Raw genomic sequence first — 21,322 nt, forward strand, 5'->3', positions numbered from 1 at the left:
TCATTATAAAGTCTTCAAGGTCTTTGTTTTAAGGCCATTGCCATGCAGTGAACATTAAAGTGAGTTAAATCTTGGTGTTTGTTTACCACTGCCAGTTACCCGCCTTTTCTAACACAAGTGTATTTTTTTGGAGCAGACTGTATTATGACAATCAAATGACTTTTCCAGTCAAAGATTCTTTTCCAGTATCTTAGGTCATAGCCCTTCCTACGTAAGATGGCTCAAGCCATGTGCTATGAGAGGTCCAAGACTTTTCCTGCTCTCCAGTGTTCTGATAATACCTGGAGCTTACATATTCTGGTCACTCTCTCTGAATTCCTGCTCAGTGTTCTACCTGGGGCCACTGCTTTCCCCTCTCTGCCCATTTTTTAATCCCCCAGTGTGACACCCACACAGGCCTTGCTGAAGGTCTCAGGGTAATGGAGGGAGATACTAATGCAGTTCAAAACAGAAATTGACTTAAAATTGATTGCTCAAAGTTTTCTTGGCCATTGAGGATTTCTTACTGGCTGTATTTGCTTCTTAGACTCATGCACCATTGATCCTGCCTTCCCTTGCCTATACTTTAATTCCTTTCTTCCCTTTTCAAGGCTTCAAGCTCCACTCCCATTCTACTCTGTTGACTTTCCAGAAAATTCCAGATACATGTCATTTTCTTACTCAGGCAGTTTATCTTCTTCTGGTTTTCTCTCTCCTTGCAGGCCTGGCCTAGAGATGAATTATGCCACTCTGGTGGGAATTGGCTGCAATCAGTGTTTGTTTTAAAAAATCATGTTTCCCCATCTTCTCAACTGGTAGACCACCCATGTAATGTGCCTAGCACAGTACCTTGGATGTAGTGAGCACTCATTACATGTTGGTTGTTCTTATTATTAGGAGGATTGTGCCAAATTAGTTCCAGTGTTGGTCCCCTCATCCTAACTATGGCAGCTGCTTTTGTATGGTATGGGGAATTATATGATTAGGACATTTTTGGGACCAGCAGTGTATTGCTTCATGCAGAACTCCCCTTTTTCCTTTATGCGTGTCTTCATCTCCTCCTTTGATTTTTTGGGCTCCCTGGTGAACTACATTGCCTTCTGTCTGCCATGAAAATGAGTTACACAGAGGGTGCTGACATGAATATTAGGGTTCAAGAGTTCCTGGAAATAACCCAGCCAGTGCATTCTTTGGGATATACCCAAGAGAACTGAAAACATAGGTTCACACAAAGCTTGTACCTAGATGTTTATAGCAGCATTATTCAGAAGAGCCAGAAGTGGGAAGCAACCCAAATGTCCACCAGCTGATGAATGGATACTCAAAACGTGGTATATCCATAAAGCGAAATATTATTCAGCCATAAAAAAGAAAGAAGTCCTGATACATGCCACAATGTGGATAAACTTTGAAAACATTATGCTAAGTGAAAGAAAACAGTTACAAGAAATAACATATTGCATCTCTCCATTTTAATGTAATCACCTGAGTGGGTAAATTTATAGAGACAGGAAGTAGATCAGTGGTTGCCAGAGGCTGGGGGGAGGAGAGAATGGAGAATGGGGTTTCTTTTTGATGTGATGAAAATATCCTGCAGTAAAAAAGTGTTGATGGTTGAACAACCTGTGTATATATAAAAAACCGCTCAATTGTTTAAAATGGCAACTTTTATAGTATGTGAAATATACCTCCGGTAAAAGTAATGCCCAGAGGCCCATGGAATTTATGACCAGGGTGAAACTACATGCTTTTCTCTGTTCAGTTAAAGATACATTCACTGTGGGAGAGTCCTGGACCCTTGGCCTGTTGGTGCTCATTAATGGGGATGGGCGTGCTTAGCAGAAATGTAGTGTCTATGTGTTTGTTCCAATTGGGCATTTGTGTTAAAGAGAACAGCAGTTATACGGATACTTCACTTTTAAAGTTTTTTTAATGTTTATTTATTTTTGAGAGAGAGACAGAGTATGAGCAAGGGAGGGGCAGAGAGAGAGGGAGACACAGAATCCGAAGCAGGCTCCAGGCTCTGAGCTGTCAGCACAGAGCCTTGATGTGAGGCTCAAACCCATGAACCTTGAGAGCATGACCTAAGCCGAAGTTGAACGCTTAACCAACTGAGCCACCCAGGCGCCTCCCAGGATACCCCACTTATAAACAACTCTTCCCAAGCTTACAAAAGCTTGCTGCGTCATTATCCTAGGTGGTTCTCATAATAGCCTTATGAGTGAGATGGTTGTTATTTCCTTTCTACCAAGAGGCACTCTGTTAAATTACTGCTTCAAGGTAAATAGAGGTTTTAAACCAGGTCAGATTTAATACTCTTTCTACTCTATACTATGCCCTACATCCATGCTGAAATCTGGATCTCAGAAAAATATGTTGATTACTATAGATTTTAGGTTTGATATTAAGGCTTCTTAGATATTTTCCAAGTCAATTAATATATTTTAAAGCTTAATTTTAGCTATTTTTTCAGGGTGGAATTTCAAGCATGCTTTCCATTGCTTAAGAACAAATTTGAACTGATTGTATAATTATGATAGGGAATATTCTTTTGAATAGTGAATATTCATTTTGTACAGAAATAGTAAAAAAAAAAATGGCTTATTTAACTAATGTGCACTTATAGGACATTAACCTCAATCAGAAGCAGAGAGCTACATCAGTTTGGAAACCTAAGTGTTTGACTTCATTTTGGTACCCAGGATACAGAGAATTGTTTTGGAAAATCTGAATGCCTGGGCCTTATTCCTGGACAGGGAATGTTCTTATTTATAAAACCAAACCACTAGCATAGATTGAAGTCTGTTTACACATATAACATTGTGTCCTTTCTCATTATGGTGATATGTTGAGACAAGGAACAGGAAAAAAAAATACTATATATATAATTTTGTTACTTAAAAAATATAGGTAAACTAGGATGCTGATAATTAAAGGTACATATGTTTGGTCAAGCCATTAACTTAATAGAAAAAAACAGATCAAAAGTGCTCTTAAGGTTTATAAATTTAAAAAAAAAAATAAAACCATATAGGAATGGGAGAAGTGAGTAAGGGAAGTTGGAAATTTAATTTTCCGTGTCTTTTATTCAAGGAGTTTTTGGATTATAGTTATTTTGAAGGCAAAAATTTTCAATTTAAAAATAGAAGGGTAGAAATAGGAACAGATTGGAGTTTGGTGGAAAAAAAAATTAGAGACAGAGAAAAATACAACAGGGAGGCTCTGTGTAGGGAATTCTTATGTTCAGTTTCTTCTCAAATTTCCTGTGGCTTGTGTAGACAGGAGTTACAAAATTTGATGAAAACAATCCGATGGAAGCCATGGACAAGCATTCCAGAATCACGAACATCTGTTTGCACACACATTTGTTTGCAGTTGATTTCAGGGGGAGCATGGGCCTCATGAAGCCCTTAATCTGGGAGTGGGTCAGAATCGGGCATAGGAGTTTGCAGAATACAGATACCTCTGCCTCCCCTGCCCCAGGCCTCCTGTGAAGGACTACTCCTCCCTCACGGGGGTGGGTGCCGGGTTAAGACTTGTCAATCATGATTGGGATGGTTGACTCCTAAACCTGGTGGAGAAGCATCCGCAGCAAGTGTTCAGGGTTTTTTTTTTAAACGTTTATTTATTATTGAGAGACAGAGTCAGACAGAGCACGAGCAGGGGAGGGGCAGAGAGAGAGGGAGGCACAGAATCCAAAACAGGCTCCAGGCTCTGAGCTGTCAGCACAGAGCCCGACGCGGGGCTCGAACTCACAAACCGCGAGATCGTGACCTGAGCCGAAGTCGGACGCTTAACCGACTGAACCACCCAGGTGCCCGGCAAATGTTCAGTTTTAAGTGAGAGCTGCCCCAGTGTGATGGCCTTTTGTCTCCTGGAATCACCTCACTGCCAGCTGGGCTGAGCCTCAGGAGGTGGAGCCCGGGGTCCTGCCCAACAGCCTGGAGGGTGGGGCCCACACCAGCCCACGCCTGGACGTGGTGCTGAGGCGGACAATCCTATCCATGGCCAGTTCTGCCTTCCTCGGTCTCCTTAAGCTGCACCTGGGAGAAGAACCATGTTTTGTTTTCAGGGTAGTAGCCAATGGCTCCTCCCTGGTATTGATTTTTATGTTACCTCATTTGTAAATAAGTGCTTGTTTTATATTGTAAAAATGTTGAATGTCAAAAAAAACCTTTTTTTAAGACAGAAAACTTGGTAGCTTCTTGAGAAACAAACATAAAAGAAGTTGCGGTCATCTCTTCGACTCTTCTGCCTTGTCCACAGTCCTGCTTTATGTTTGTATTTCTCCAGCTACACACTGGCATTAGTCTAGCATCTAAGTTGATCAATAACGTCGCCCTGTCTCTGTGTGCGTGTGGAATCTCTACAACCATTTATTTAGCAAGGTGAGTAGAAGCCTCCTATGGAAAGTCACTGATTCGCAGTAATTGGTCAGTTATGTAGAAGGTAGTTAAAGCAGTGATTAACAAAAAGCATACACACAGTCTGCTTTAACTCAAAACACGCATGCACATTTGTTTGCCAGTCTTTTGTTGTGAGTTTGGCTCCTGATTGGAGTTCTGGTCTTTCTTGCAAAAACCCATCTGAACTGCATCACCCTTTTCCAATTTTGGTTTCTTCAAAGTGGGGCAAGAACTTAACACTTGTGAGGCAACCTACGTGCAAAACACCTTTAGATTTCAGTGATTTTGTTACTCCGTTTTACAGTTGCTTTACTCATACCTAACGCAACGGCATTTAAAAATAGTACCTAGCTTTTATTGACTTGGTTTCTGTAGAAAAGAGAACTGTTTTCTTTCTGTGCACAGGTTTCATCAGTTTACCTAATTTTAATTAAATTATAGGAGTTCAATAACTTGTGCAACTGATGTAAATTGGTTTGGGAACAAACCAAGTCACTCCTGGTGAAAATACAACTACACTGGTAGCAGCAGGAGAGCACAGGTAGAGACGATGCTGAATGTCCGTTGATCTGACAAGTTAGGGTTTTTTTTTAATTTTTTTAATGTTTATTTATTTTTGAGAGAGAGAGAGAGAGAGCATGAGTGGGGTAGGGCAGAGAGAGAGAGAGGGAGACACAGAATATGAAGCAGGTTCCAGGCTCTGAGCTGTCAGCACAGAGCCCGATGCAGGGCTCAAACCCACGAACCGTGAGATCATGACCTGAGCCAAAGTCAGACACTTAACCGACTGAGCCACCCAGGTGCCCCTGACAAGTTAGTTTTGTAGAGAGATTAAGAATGCTCCCACTGTAAGAAATGTTGAAGAAGAGCAAAACTTCACATGTTTTCAAGTATGTTGGAGTTACTTTATTTGTAAAATGAATTCCTACAAGGAGGAATGCATTTGTTTACCTTTAGGAGAATCTGCATGCATAGTTGTGCAGGTGGGATGAGGGGGACTGGAGCAGTTATGAACAGAAGAGGCATCCCTTCAAGGCTTTGTGGGATCGGCCTTTTGAGTCAAACATAGTTTTGCATTTAACAAATAAAATTGACTGTAGCAAGTGTTTATAGTTTCGAGGTTACAGGTCAACAGCTTTGGGATTATGAAAACAAACTTTATATAGTAGAAAAATCTCAGTTCTCTTCTTAACAAATAGGTTTGGATAACACCTAACTTGATGATTTCAAGGTATAGAATATATATGTACAGGTTCCGATTAAATTTTACAACCGGTACATAAATCGTTGTTGCCCTTTTTATCTATCACACATTTAAGGTTGATAACTTGATTCCATCTAAATAAATAAATAAGTAGTATTTATATTTGGCTAGATTGAGGTATTACTATGAAACCCAGCTAGTGGATATCCCTACTTTCATCCAAAGTTATTTAAAAAAATTGTCCTCAATCCCAAGAATTATGTCATGTTCTTTCCTCCCTGGCATTTAAATCAATATAAAAATGTCCCTTGGAATCATTTATGTGGGGGGACTGTAAACGAAGTAAAATACATGGTGTTCTCATGAGGTTTGTAGTCTGGTTAGAGAAACAAGACCAACGTACTTGAAACAGATTATAGCAAACATTTGATTAAATATAAAATGAGAAGTGCAAGCAATAACTGCTGAAGAACCTGCTTTGCATAGTTTATCTTGCACATAGTTAAGGCTTGAGTGAATAGGAAGTTTGGGGGAAGTACATGAGACAAAATAAGTGGAATTTGAACTGACTAGTGAATAAAAGAGAGGATTGTTGGTAGGAGAGGAAAGGTATGTTCAGGACAAGATGCACTTAGGGAGCAGACCAGAGAATAAGGTTTGTTTTATAATCCTAGAAGGCCCTATAAAATCCTAAAAAGTTCCTTATAGTATTTATATGAGCACCTCCTAACTTCTCTGAGTCTTGGCAGTGAATTATCTTTGATTATACTTCTTTTCTTTCCCTGGGAATATCCATAAAACCAACGTTCTGTTACAGCCTACCATTCAATCTCTAACGTTGTGGCATTGGGAGAGTTCTGTGGGGATTCATATCCAACAATGATAACCATCTTTTACCTAGTGCCTTGTAGGTACCTGTATCAGTCAGGATAGGATAGGTTATGCCGCAGTAACAAACATCCTCAAAATTTCAGTGGATTAAAATAACATATAAAGTCTATACTAATAGGAAAAGTATAAACTTCCTATGGGGAAGATAAAACTCTGAGACCTGGGATGGGGGCTGCATAATGTAGCAGAGCAAGTATGGGACTAGTTGCCTAGAGGTCTGGCTCTGAGTCACAGCCCAACTCCTCCTACCTATGTGACATCGATATGTCATTTCATCTCTCTGAGCTTGATTTTCTTCAATTATATCTTGATATCTTGATTTCTTCAATTATAATATGAAGGAGTCTAGCTCATCCTTAAGCTCTCTTTGAATACAGTGATTCTCTGCATGCATAAAACAAGTAAAAATAAAAGCTAGAATAGATTCTGTCTTCTAGATTCTAGAATGTATTTGCTTTTTTTTTTTTTCTACATGTTTATGTATTTATTTTGAGAGAGAGAATGTATGCGAGCAGGGGCGGTGGGGGATGGCAGAGAGAGAGGAGAGGGAGATTCCCAAACAGGCTCTGCACTGTGAGTGCAGAGCCTCAGGAGGGCTTAAACTCACAAACATGAGATCCTGACCTGAGCCAAAATCAAGAGTTGGACGCTTAACCGACTGAACCACCCAGGTGCGCCTATAATGTGTTTGTTTTTTAAGCTCTTCCAAGATGTTTGTTTGTTTTTCTTTAACATAAGGACTGCCAGTCTTTTTTTCTCATACCATTAAGAAATATGGTCAACATTTTCATCAGTTTAGATCTGCTATATTTATTTGCCCAATTTGTCCCCTTTACTCTTGTTATTTCCAGTCTGAAATGGGGAAGGAGACTGGGCCAAGGTCGGCTGCCACATTGACGGCTCCACTTCTAACCTCAGGGATTCTTGCTCTCATTCACCAGAGAGCTCTGAGTCCAGAAAGTTCCATGGTGGCAAACCCAATTGACCTCTATAAAGGTCTGCTTCTTTCAGCAATGCTTCATGTTCCTAAAAAGGGCCAGTTAGTGATAAAGATTGTAGATCTTTCCTTCCATTTAGGTTTGAAGCTTAAGTGCTTTTGGTTCCAGAGTTGTGCAACGAGCTTGCCCTGCCTTGTGTTATACTGCTGGCAGCCTCCCATAGATGGAAAAGAAACATTTATTGGGCTGCTTCTGCTTGTCAGGCACTATAACTTACAGTGCATTCAGACAGAAGAATGTTCTATAAATACAGAATCATGAGAGGAATGTCCCAGCACCAGAGTCTTATTTTTAATTGTCAGTAGGATTCACTCAGGCTACCTAAAACTATATCACAATCAAAAAGGACCAGAGAGTGGCCGTATGGACAATATGAAAATGACAAAGATTTAATAATGAGTGAAAATGTATTGAAAACCCATAAATCATACATACGTATGTGCATACGTGTGTAATTGTGTGCAACTGATGGCTTGTATTCAATGGGGTGTGATAGCCTCATCAGAAAACTGATGATGCCCTTGAACCATGTGCAAAATGGTGGGTGGTTTGGCTGGGCTCCTGGACTCTGCTGTGCTCTTTTCCTTCTACCTACCCTGGGCTGTCCTACCCACGGGAGAGGACCTTATGCCTTGCCTGCTTATGCCCTTTCTCAAAGGCACCATACAGTGTCTACAGTTGATTTCCAGGAAAGGTTTTGCTTCCCACCCATGTGCTGTGCCACACTCGGCTGCTGTTCCATGTGTCAGCCTTCAGGGTGGCTGCAGGGTGGCTGCAGGGTGCCGCAGCTCTGTGACTCAGATGCTCAGTGCGGCCTCTTGGATACATTCTCTCTGCCACGACCCCTGTTTCTCCGCACTTGGTGACTCTGGGTGACACATGTTAATTCTCTTTAGTAATGAAAATCACATCTTGTTTAGACTCTAGAACTGAAACCCTTTCTCTGTAAAATTGCTCAACAGCACTGAGCTTTACCATTGACAGGCATTCTGCTCGACATTATTCCCCAGAGCCTCCTTAGAGGCTCTAGGGCTGGGAGGCTAATGGGGCATCCGTATGGATGTGAGTGGAAGTCTTGGGATTACAGTGAGGGAACCATGGGGAGATCTGTGGGCTGGCCTGAGGATTGAGGACCAATGTGGGCTGAGAGGCACCAAAGAGGCCTTAGGCACCCCTCATGGACAACTCTGGGTCCCAAGTGACTTTGTGGGGAGGATAGAGGTAGCTATTCAGGTATTGGGGGGAGTATCCCCTCCTTCCTCTCGTAACCCCCTTTCCTGTCTTCCCTTCTTGATTCCTTGATTCCGTTCCCTCCATTCAGGTAGTTTTCTTGTTTTCCCCACCCTCTACTTCTCCTTTGTCTTTGACAGCTACTCAGGATCTAAGGATCCTTAAAATGGGTTTATAGGGGGTGCTGCAGACTTTCCATCCTGAGGCTGATGATTCAGGAGCTGGTGAATGGGGAGATGTTAACTGGCTGGAGTTTTCTAAATGAAGTAAGTCCACGAACTCCTAGCAGATGTTGATTCAGATGATGTTAAGCTTCTAGGAAATTTTTGAGTTTATTTATTTATTTTGAGAGAGCGATTGAGAGCAAACAGGGAAGGGTAGAGAGACGGAGAGATAGAATCCCAAGGAGGCTCTGCACTGTCAGTGAGGAGTCCAATGCGGGCTTGAACTCACAAACTGTGAGATCATGACCTGAGCCGAGATCACGAGTCAGACGCTTAACCAGCTGAGCCACCCAGGTCCCCCAAACTTCTAGGATTTTGACTTCCAGAGGGTCTGAGTCCCCTATATGTTTTGAATAGGGCATGCATATATGTGGAAGTGTGTGTGCATGCGTGTGTATATGTGTGTGTGTTTGTGAGAGAGCTAGAGAACATGAATCCTTAAAAATGTGGTTAGTGTTGTTTTCCAGTTCCTGTTTGATTTGTTAGGCAACCTTTCTTCTATAATCTTACAGACAAATGAGACTCCTCCCTCCTTTCCTGCTTATGTGTTACCCCAGTGAGAAACAGGATTTGACATTTGAGTTACTACTCGGCATGTAGATGCTGTGTAGTTTCTATATCATGAAACCAAATGAGAGCCTCTGCCTTTCACTGGATCTATCCAGGAATTTGGCTGCTCTTTCTACTGTCTATGAGAAAAACCTAAAATACAATATGTTTTATTCTTTTAGCCATTCCCTCGGGGGTTCCAATCTCACCCAGACTTGAACTATTTTGACACACATGCACACACACACACACACACACACACACACAGAAAACATGGTGAATTTAAAGATGTCGGTTGAAGAACAAAACCCAGCTCAAATTTGTTTGGCATTTCTTTCCACCTTACCAGGGTAACTTAGAGATTCAGTCTAGAGCTGAGTGTCTTTTCTTCTTTGTCCTTAATCCCTTCCTAAAAGTTATCAGGGCCTGCTTGAATTATAGTGCATTTTTTCTTGTCAGAGTTGATTTGATTTCTGGTTCCCTTGCCTCCCAGCCTACACTCTGTGTAATGCTGCAGAGGCAGCAGATTGATGGGGAAAGGATTCAAAATGCTGCTCTGCATTTGGGTTTCACCATGTGTGCCGTCTGCTGCCAGAGGCATTTAGCAGATGGACTTGGAGAGGTAGGACTGTGCCTCCACAGGGAGGGGACCTCTGGGGAAGAGGTCCCTAGGGGAGGGGCTCTGCCTTTCCCACCTCGCCATTCGGACCCTGACTCACCACCGAGTCGAGTCCATCATGAGATGATTAGACTCGGCTTCTGTCGTCATGTTCAGTTTGGAACAGTTTGCTTATGATGTGTGTGGGCAGGGATTTCTTGGAGTCTGTTTGGGGCTCGCTGAGCTTCTTGAATCTTTAAGTTTAGAGCGGTCGTCAAATTTGGGCATCTTTTCAGCCATTCTATCTTTCAATTTTGTTTTTTCCTTTCTGCACTGCATTCTTACTCTTCCTCCTCTGGGAGTCTAATCTGAAAGTTAGACCTCTTGATATTGTCCTACAGGTCCCTGAGGCTCTTTTTACTACCCACCCTCCCCCGCCAAAAAAATCATTTTTTTTCTCTCCGTTGTTCAGATTGGATACTGTCTATGGATCTGTCTTCAAGTTCACTGACCTTTCCTTGTGTCCTATCCATTCTGCTGCTGAGTCCATCCATGAGACTTTTATTTTGGTTATTGCATTTTTCAGTTCTGAAGTTTCCATTTGGCTCTTTATATCTCGTATTTCTTTGCTGAGGCTTTCTGTCTTTCCACTGGTTTCAAGAATGTATGTCCTTGCTTCTTGGAGTTTTTCTAGAACAGTTGCATTTAATTTTTTTCAAATAATTCCAACATTTGTGTTATGCCTGTATTGGCATCTGTTGATTGTCTTTTTCCCACACCAGTTCGGATTCTCTTCATGTGCCGAGTAGTTTTGGGTTATATCCTGGACATTTTGCATATTGTATTATGAGACTCTGAGTCATAACTCATAAACTCTGAGATTAAATACCATAGATAAGGTTGATATATTTGTTTTCACAGGCAATCTGGTTGGATTGAGGCCTCACATTTCAGCCGGCCTTCTGTGGATCGTAATTTCAATATCAGTCCTGTTTTCAAAGTCTTTGCCATGTTTTTTTTTCAGACCTCTCCCACATGCATGCCACCCAGTGTCCAGTCTGGGACCCTGACCTAAAGGTCAGTCGGCTTGGCTCCCAAAGCCTTTGGTATGCTAACAAGGGTCAGATCCATGTTCCTACGGCCCAGGGCTTCATAAACCAATTTATGGGGTTGCTTTCCTTTTCCACGATTTTCCCAGTATTTTCCGGTTCCTTGTGGTTTCTGAACCCCTGACCAGAAAGGGTGGGCTTTAGTTATTCCTGCTCTACTCATGCTGTACTGCATATCTCTGGTAACTGTGCCTGAGTCCAAGGCCAAGATAACAGAAGAAAGAGACAGAAAACACTCGCTGGGGCATTTACCCCATCCTCTTGGGGTGATAGCCATCCTCTTGGGGTGATAGCCACAGATAAAAGGGTGAGCTGCCCTCTCCTCTAGAGTTTTAGGTGCCTGTGGCCCCCTTGCTTGACTTCCATCACTGCAGTGGGATGGCCCAGGCATTGGGATGCTAGAACAGAGGGGGAGAAAAGAGAGAGAGAGAGGAAAATGAAGGATTTTCTCACTGTCTCTGAGCCTTAGGAGGCCCCTTCTCTGCTGGAGCCTGAACTGGAGGGCTTTCCCGATGCTCTTGGTCTGTGCCAATGCCCGCTTCCAGTGTGTGGCTGTCTCGAGCAGAGGCCAGGAAAGAGGACCTCAGAAGAAAAAACAATGGTGACCTCACTGCTTGTTCAGTGGTACTTTGAATTCTGGTCTTCTTCTCCAATCTGCCTGTTAGTGTTTACTTTTCAGATTCCTCAAATCACTGCTCTGTGTGTTCTGTCCAGGTTTTAGTGCTGATTCAGTGCAAGACACAGGGTGGGGGTGTGCTTACACATCTTATCCAGAACTGAAACTGAGATTCCTTTGTTTGAATGACATTTTTGCACCGGGTACCTGAATTTCAAATGTCACCACAAAACGTGTAACTGACCCCTGCTCTTTTTGAAGCAGGACTGACTGAGAAAAAGGGCCTGAGCATGCAGAGGGGAATGCGTGTTCACTGCCACCCCAGAGACTCACAGAGCCCTGCACACTCACTCAGTCCAAGTCCTAAAGACTGTTATCTGAGGATGTTACAGAAAGGTTGTGGCTGATGCTTACACGCTCTCAGCTGTGCCTGGTCGCATGTCCTGCTGGGGACCGACTCTACAACTCCCACAACTCCCTTCTCCTAAAAAGGAATAAATAATTTCCTTCAATCGTTGTTTTCCTGCCCACTAACGGATGCTCTTAATTAGCACAAGATTGCAAAATAGATATATTTTTCTTGTTTTGGGCTTGTTCCTCCCAGAAAGCTTAGGCTTCCCCAACATTGACACATCAACACATGCTCAGTGGATGGTTTAGTTTGCCTCAAGGACTCACAACCTTGTTCTTTTCCACAGAAAAGACGCAGAGCTTCAGTTGTTAGCCATCTCTCCCGATATAAAATTGCTGGTTCTAAAACCTTTCTGGAGCTTCCTAGTTGTGAGAATGTGCACTTAGGAGTATTGCAACTTTATAAAAATGTCCCAATCACTCTGCCAATTATCCAGCATGGTAAAGAAACACCCTTTACATCACTCATCCTACAATTTCATCCCTAAAGACCTGTCGCATTGAAGTACAGAGGAATGGGCCATTAGAAGCCTTCCTTTGGCTTATGTTTGTATTTTACACAAATATGTTGAAAAATGTGCAATAGTGGTACTGTTCCTTGTTTGACAATTTCTACGGGAGCTACTTGAGGTCATTCATGGGTGTGGGGAAACTGCCTATGAAAAAAGAAGCCGTTATTCCACATTTCAAGACAAGGACAGCTTTTGCACCAGGCGGAATTGATGGCTCTCTTTTCTAGGTCATGGGTGGGTCTGCTTTTTTTGTAATAATTTTTTTTTTAAATGCAGTCAGTTTTGCTTGGGGCTTACGGTCTCGAATTAATGCATTTCTATTATGTGCATACGTGTAGGCTGGTAGGCAAAAGAGCATGTTAAAACATTGCTTTATTTCTTGTATTATCTTTTAATAGTAAAATCTTGGAATTCAGCTCCTTTGGCTTGAAAGAATCATTTTTGTTTTCAAGAAACAAATTTAATGCCGAAATCATAAGTCATAAAAAATATCTGAAAGCCTCATGGCGATGCTTGTGGTCTTTTTGAGACTGACTCAGTGATCACTTTTTGCCCTGTGGAAAGCAGAATTTCAGATGTCTGCAAAATAGCCTGAGAGCGACATGAGTTCGCGGTGTATATCTTTTGCTGTCCTAAATCATAACTTTTGGAAATGTTTTCTATGCACTCAAAACATATTAGAGGAGGCCGGCTCACTTTTCAATGCACATTGCCTGAAGAAAGTGGCAGATAGAGCCTTGACAAAGTGGAGGCTGCTTCCTTGCCTCAGAAATCTGGGACCTTGTCTTCCTTGTGCCGCTTGTCCGTGCTCGGGGAGGGGCTCCTTTATAGGAGTGGCCTGGTGGTTCAGGGAGCAGGACCTTGGACTGCAACGGAGTAGAGGGACCCTCCTCCCTGGGTTGGCTCAGGAGGAGGCCTACTTCTCGGTGGCCGCTCATTGTGTGTGCCCCATTTGACATTTTAGCCCAGGTCTGCTGGGGACAGACAGACCAGCCTCAAATGACAGTACGTCCACCCCCTTCTGCCGAAGCAGCTCCTTTCCCCATCCCGAGGGGAAGCGGGGGTGGCAGACAGGACTGGGAATCCGTGTTTCCACCTCCTGGGAGTGATGGGGGTAGCATCGTTCTGGCCACATGATATTTGCAGCATGTGGGTAATAGTGTATCCTGGCATTTAGGGAATGGTTTGGGGGTAAAATCATGACAATTTTCTTAAAACAAAAAGATTTGGTGGGTGGGTGTGTTTGCCTTGTTCTACTTAATACCGGCCATTGGTGTTCTAAGGTGCTCAGAGAGTTCTGCGTGTGGAATGTTTGGAGGGACAAATATTGATGTATGTACCAGAGAATTAAGACAAATGATAATTGAAAGAGATGATAAAAGCTAGTGGTTTCCTTGGGGTAATAATCACGAACTGCTGTCAGACTGATTCCAGGAGGAACATTACTTTATGTGAAGTGTTTTTTAAACAGCTCGAGCAAAGCATTAAGCCAGAGCATTTCTGGGGCATCTCTTTGCTGTATATTCCTATCATGTCTCCACTTGAGATTCCTCAACGGATAGTCGCTGTTCCAGCTGCCATGTTGAGCTTCATCGGGGTCGACAATCAGTTGGAAATGAGAAATATGAGCTTGCAGTCAGGATCTTGTCTGTGGATTCTGAAGATAATTCTATAGTCCTGCTATATGGATTCACCATTATTGATCTGTGAAGTTATTTTTATGTGTTAGTGAAGGGTGAGTGGCTTCTGCTGTGTTTAAAGGTGTCTCTTTCATGAAGCCTTTGGGTTTCTCGCAGTAGAGACAGATTTCCGCAATCTGCACTTGTGTTTTTGGCATTTAGTTTGGAGCTATGTTTACGTCCTCGATCTCTTCGTGACCCCACTTACCCTATGGAAATTTCCATCAGAGCTCCTATGAACTTCATTGCATTCATTGGGTTATAGCTGTATTAAATTGTAACCCAGAGCCTGGCACAAGGCACAAATGCCCACTGAATCAATGGATGACTCCCTGGTCGAGTCTCATTGCTTCTTTCCGAAGAATGCTGTGCAGGAGACCTTCTATTTGTCTCTCCAGATCCACCATCCACTCTTCTCCTCCTCCTCTGCACCCCCAGAGGCTGACTTTGCATGGACAACCATAGCCTCCCTCTTCTCTGCCTTCTCTTGGCTTTGACAGTTGGTGTGCATACATAATAGGACTGGATGTGACAGGATTGGCTATGTTCCTTTTTGAAAAAAAAATTTTTAATGTTAATTTATTTTTGAGAGAGAGACAGAGCGTGAGCAAGGGAGGGGCAGAGAGAGAGGGAGACACAGAATCCGAAGCAGGCTCCAGGCTCCGAGCTGTCAGCACAGAGCCCGATGCGGGGCTTGAACCCACAGACCGCAAGATCATGACCTGAGCCGAATCAGACCCTTAACTGACTGAGCCACCCAGGCACCCTGGATTGGCTTTGTTCCTTTATTAAATGCCTTCTCCATAAAGTTTCCCTCTCTGGGTTCCATAAATTCCTCTTGCTCCTTGCGGCTTAGGATTTGTAAAGTCTCTCTGGTGCTACCTGTCATAGATACTGCATTATTCGTTATCGGTTTCCTTAAACCCTGCCCACGCCTTTATAAATAGTCTATTGAATTCTTCTTGGATTAGCCAGTTGGAAGGAGCCTATTGTATCCTGCTGGAATCCTGGCTGATATTTGCCCAAGTCACCCAGATGACAAAGTTAGTTATAATCTAGATATCATAATCTTGCATTATTTCAAGTAAACAGTCTCTTCTAGGCCAGTCTGCCTCCAAATTCGAATCAAATATAGCAGGGGTCAGCAAACTACAGCCTGCAACCTATTTTTGTAAATGGAGTTTCATTGGAACACAGCCACGACCATTGGTTTACTCACTGTCTGTGGCTGTTTTGAGCTACAGCAGGGGGTGAGGAATTGCAGTGGAAACTGTATGGCCTGCAAAGCCTAAAATATTTGCTGTTTGGCCCCTTATAGAAAGAGTTTCCTGATCCCTGATTTAGAGGAAGACCATGATGGGTGAACTTTATCATTTCTATCAAGAGGCTCCTGGGCCATATGCTGGCACACTTGTGAGTGGCCGCGTGAGAAAGACATGGGGAGTTTTAAACCCCAGACCTGGGCAAGCCTGCCTGAAGCTCTGCGTTGCTGTGCAGACAGCGGGGGCGACCTGGAAAGGCACTTTGTCATTTGATGCAAGGACATGACCAGGCACAACTGGGAGGCGTTTGTACTTAACTGTGCTTATAATTTATGATTTCATAATTCAGCACTTCCTGAAAAGATTTGCTCTCCCTAATTTTCAGCATTTACCTGCCAAAGTTATTTTGTGTGTCTGTCTCTGCCACCAGACTGTGCACTTCTTGGGAGAGTCAAGGTTTTTTTTTTTTAATTTTTTTTTTTTAACGTTTATTTATCTTTGAGACAGAGAGAGACAGAGCATGAACGGGGGAGGGTCAGAGAGAGAGGGAGACACAGAATCTGAAACAGGCTCCAGGCTCTGAGCTGTCAGCACAGAGCCCGACGCGGGGCTCGAACTCACGGACCGCGAGATCATGACCTGAGCCGAAGTTGGTCGCTCAACCGACTGAGCCACCCAGGCGCCCCGGGAGAGTCAAGGTTTTATTCGTATCTGTGTTGACCAGTGTCTGGCACAGGGTGGCTGATGCTCAATGAATATTGTTTGACCACATGGTAATCACCATCTACTTCAGAGAAGAAAGGAAAGTAGGGGGATGGCGGAAGGTATTACCTGGGAAGATATGTTAATGTTCTCAGGCTTTCTCTGATTAGACTCTCTGCCTGATCAGCCTTCACAGAACAAGACAGCTATAAGAAAAGGCTGCGTTCCCAGAAAAGGGTGCCCCTCAGGGCAGACTGGCTACATAATTTGTGGGGCTTGGTGCAAAATGAAAATGTGAGCCCTCTTTTCAACATTTATTAAAGAATTTCAAGACAGTGTCAGCAGAGCATTGAGCCAAGCATAGGCCCTTCTTAAAAAAAAAAAAAATTTAAGATTTTATCTTTAAGTAATCTCTACACCCAGCATGGGGCTTGAACCCACAACCGCAAGATCAAGAGTCACACGCTCCACCGATTGAGCCAGCCAGGCGCCCCCAAGCGCAGGCCCTTCTAAGACTGCATAGGTTGTATGCCCATGAAACTGGCAGCTGAGAACAAGACAGCCTGTGGGAAATCAGTGAGGATTCCTTAAGTCTAGAAAGCTGCAGGGCACTTAGCTACTACAAGGAGGCACGGACCTGTCTAGACGGTAAGACTGTGGGCTCTTGGGCTTTGTGCCACGATGTGAGGCTAATCACATCTGACCTGGAATAACGCTTATCACTTACGAAGTGTCCACATTTATCTCAGACCCCCATGCCAGGGTGGGCTTCTCTTCCCCAAACTCACACACCTGGCTTGATGCTGACTGACCTGCTTGCTTCCCCACTCCTCCTAGCTTTTCAACCCCAGGTCACCCAGGCCACCCCATCCAGGGGCAAACCCCCCACATTTGCACTAAAGTATATCAGGGCTAGCCTGTTTAGGTTTTTTTTTTTTTTTTTTTTTTTTTGGGAGGGGGTGGGTGACAGACAGTTCCTGTCATAATACCTAGTCTTAGTCTGTTTGGGCTGTCATAGCAAAATGGCACAGACTGAGTGGCTTATAAAGAACAGAAGTTTATTGCTCACAGTTCTGGAGGCTGGAAGTCCAGGGTCAGGGTGCCAGCAGAGTTGGTTTCCAGTAAAGGCCCTCTTCAGGGTTGGCGCCTTCTCTCCAGGTCTTCACATTGTGGAAGGGGCTAGGGAATTCTGTGAGGTCTTTTTTAGAAGAGTACTGATCGCATTCAGGAGGGCCCTACCCTCATGACCTAAGCTATTCCCAAAGGCCCCACCTCCTAATACCATCACCTTGGTCATTAGGATTTCGACCTATGAATATGGGGGAGGGGAACACACACATTCAGATCCTGGCAATATCTGAGTGAAGAACAATGTGTATGCGTGAATGGTGCATTTATCTGTCCTTAGAACCTTCCCTTGCCTCCTTCTGCATCATAAAAGGGGGTTTAAAGGCCCAGTCTAAGCACTGCGGGAACCCCTGTGCCTAGACACCCAGCGTCTTTCCTGACTCCAGACATCTACCCTCCCAGCAGATGGGGCTTCTCTCCCCACCCCACCCCCTTCCCCACCCTGCACCCTGAGCGCTATTCTCCCCCTGAGAATCACAGCAAGGCTTTGGAAGGTTTCTAAGTGGTGATAAGTACAGGTGGGGGACTTGGAACTCTAGAAAGGACTTCATGACTAGTGCTTCCTTTTGACTAGAGGGATCCCACTTGCGTTTCTTCCAGACCACTGTGATCCCCCAGCCCTTCATCCCTCCCACCACCCTTGCTGCAAAAGGAGGCCTAGCCTTCATCTCTAACCACTGTGCTCATAGGTGCTCCTCACGTCCTCTGCTGAAAGGCAGCAGCCCCTTGCTAAGAGGCTACTCTTGTCAGCCTTGGTGGTGACAGCTCCGGGGTCCTCTCCCGCAGGTGCACAGCCCCAGATGCTAGGCACACTGAGATCTGGAAGACTGAGTGTGGCTGCCCTTGTCTCCCTGTGCTGGGGAAGGCACCCAAGCACCCAAAGGACTTCAGGCTTTTGCCTCGACAACATAACTGGCCCTTAGGGAGGCTCATGGTTCTGAAGCTCTAAGCTTTGGAAACTCTAGTAGATAGAGGAGTTTTTCTTCGCATGGGGGAGAGGCACAGTAATACAAAGCCACAGTTGAGAGAGCCTGATGGGGTCAAGTGGAGTTTATTTTTGATCAGAAGAGTCAGATGTCCCCAGGCCTTTGCAGTCTTTTGCTTAACCTGGTAGCTGGGCTTTCTCAGGCCTTGCTTGCTTCCGTGTGACCGATGTGACTGTAATGACAGCAGCTCTGAACCCACTCCCCACCGCCTGTGCACAGACATGTTTGTTTTGCAGACAGTTAAAGCGGCCAAGGAGCCTAGCTGATGCTCTGTGTCCATCCCACCCCCACCCCCAGTGCCTCAACACTTTACGCATCAACCTGTTTTCTGTTTTCTGTCTTCTACAGCATCCCCGGTGGCATATAGATCTCCAGCCGTGGGCAGGACCTGCTCAGTCCCTGGATGAGGAAGCCTTGAGGTTTCTGAGATACATCAGCACCACTCAGGTTGTATTTCAGATGCAATTGGATCTGGAGACACTCTAAAAGATATTGATCAACCCCCTTTCAAAAAGGATTCCATCATTGAGGGGGTAGGAAGATTCTCAGGGACTCCTGGTGGGGACTTGATAGGGACATAGTTTCTGAGGCCTCAATGCTTACATTTATCCACTTGTTTGAAGGCAGATAAGATGCCTTCTATTTGCTTCAGCATCTTCTGCCTTCCAGGGGTATTGTCATCTTGAAATGTTTTAATGATTCATCCTGACGTGTTCTTAAAGATCCACTTTAGCAAATTGCTTTGGAAAACCATTTGAGGCGACAGATTCACACCCGTGAGTAGGCAGTCAAGTGTGTCATAAAACAAAACCATCATCTGGAGGTTCAAGTTCCATTTTGGATTTGGAGGAATCTGCCTTTTTGCTTTTCTGCCACAGATGCTTGGTGGACAGGGCCCCGCTAGGCCAGGGAGCAGAGGGGACATTGCAGGCGGTCCAAGAAGCTAATGAATCCAACAGTACTTTGTTCTTAGAGCATTTAAAGTCATTATGGAGCATCGGCCTTAGTGGTGACTTAACACATTGTGGCAGCTCCTGCCGAGGCTGAGCCTGTGCCCCCGGCAAGTAAAGGGACTGTCTATTAAGGAGAATCTATGGCTCTTGACACGTTAATCAGGAGGTTCTGTCCTCAAGTAGCCTGATCCTGGGGACAGAGAGACATAAGAGAAGATCAAGGCCTGAGGGAAACTTTGCCCTGGATTAAGTCGAGGTGTTAGTAAATTAGAAACTCACACTGCCTCTAAGGTACCTAGGCCAACTGGGGAGGTAGCCCGTGGAGCTCGTGTGGCACTGAGGGTCTCAGGCTCTTTTGATGTCCCTTCAGCCCCCTGGCATCCCACTTCTTCTCCCAAACCTTGCTGGCAGCAGAGCCCGTTTTTCATCTGTGGAGAGAATATGTTTCAAGGTCTTTAGAAGACTGGGCATAAAAGAAAGTCCCATTTCTCATATAATGCAGTCAGACAATTGGATTTTAATGGTTGTCACCTAGACATGGAAGTGAAAGCTTGTTGAATTAATCGCAAGTTATGGAATGATAAATTGATCCCTGTGCTTTACATAATTTCATCTTGTTTTGCTGCTGCAAATTAATTTGGTGGCCACTCACAGATTTAATTAAGGTGCTGAAATTTTAATTGTACAGTTTGGTTTTTCATGAAGGATGAGAAGCCCGACCTCTTGACTGTGACTTTAAGAAACTCTTAAGACACCAGAGGAAAATGAGAGGTGTTATACTTATGAGTTGGGTTTGAGAACTATGGGCTCCATCCCCGCCCCAAATAAATTGACCAAGTAAAAGCCTCTAGATTCCATTTTATATGTATTTCAGGTTAATGTTCTGTAACTTATAAAAGGCATATTTACTTAGAAGAAGCTTGTGAGGCACGAAAGGATTATTTCAAGCCCCTCTTGGATTTTCCCCCGTGAGTTATGAACTGAGAGGAGAAAAATTTTGAAAAGAAAAGCATCCCACAATGCAGTCTGAAGTGACTCTGAGCGATTTATTTTGTTTCTCTGTTTCTCAATGTTGCGATCTTGAAAAGGATCAAGCTATTAAATTCTTCCTTAGGTTTCTCCCAGTTCTGTGAGCTTGTACTATGCCGAGAGTAGTGTAGGATCAATATTGACAAAGTAGTTTTGAGCACCTGCTTCATGCCAGGGATTGTGGCAGGCCCTGGGGTACAGTCTCTGCCCACAAGCAGCTAACCAACTAGTTGAGAAAGTAGATACATAGACATCTTATTCAACTTGATGAGTGCAGTTGGTTTATGAAGTTCACTAGAAGGATTTTCATCCTCCAGAAAAACTGAGATAAAGCTCTAGACCTCACAGTGATTTTGTACCCAGGGGTCATTTTACCCAGGTGAAATGCTGTGCTTTTCTGCACATCCAGGTCACCGGGAAGCCAGCACATGGGAGCTCATCAGAGATGACATTAACTGACTCTTAATCAGAATCTTTTGCTAAACAGTGTTCCTTCCCCATCTCTATGTAATGCAGAGGTTTTTTTTTTTTTTTTGTCTTTTTTTTTTTTTTTTTTGGCTCTTTTAGGAGCTCAGGCTTCCCTTAGAATTCATCTCGACAATGAGAGCCTACAAAACTGGAAGAATATTAGAGTCACTATTACCTAAAATTTCCGTAGTTAGCAGTAGTGAGTCATAATGGCAAGGGGGAAAAAAAATCCTTCGGAAGGTACTAAAGCAAATTCCACCCCCATTCTCTTATGCTACTTAAAAAAAAATCATCTCCCTCAAATCTGTGTTCAAGCTTGTACAGCAAGGCCCAGCATTTGATGTGTTCATCATTGATTTACTCCTTCTTCAATTCAGCAGGCCTTTGC

General features: G+C 43.8%; 1 protein-coding gene across 7 annotated transcripts in view; it reads left to right on the top strand.

Annotated features, from left to right (window-relative positions):
- METTL24 (methyltransferase like 24) overlaps positions 1-21,322 on the top strand; it is a 170,255-nt gene that overhangs the window by 14,515 nt on the left and 134,418 nt on the right. For 6 of the 7 annotated variants that reach the window (XM_019443080.2, XM_019443079.2, XM_019443076.2 and 3 more), the window contains exon 2: positions 18,833-18,931. In XM_019443080.2, the coding sequence (XP_019298625.1) occupies positions 18,833-18,931 (99 nt within the window). Of the gene's footprint in view, positions 1-18,832; positions 18,932-21,322 lie in introns of those variants that run through there. The other variant, XM_053904578.1, reaches the window with a different exon arrangement.

Source organism: Panthera pardus, unplaced genomic scaffold (assembly GCF_024362965.1).
Source record: "Panthera pardus isolate Hobbes unplaced genomic scaffold, ASM2436296v1 HiC_scaffold_17, whole genome shotgun sequence".
NCBI classification, from domain to species: Eukaryota; Metazoa; Chordata; class Mammalia; order Carnivora; family Felidae; genus Panthera; species Panthera pardus.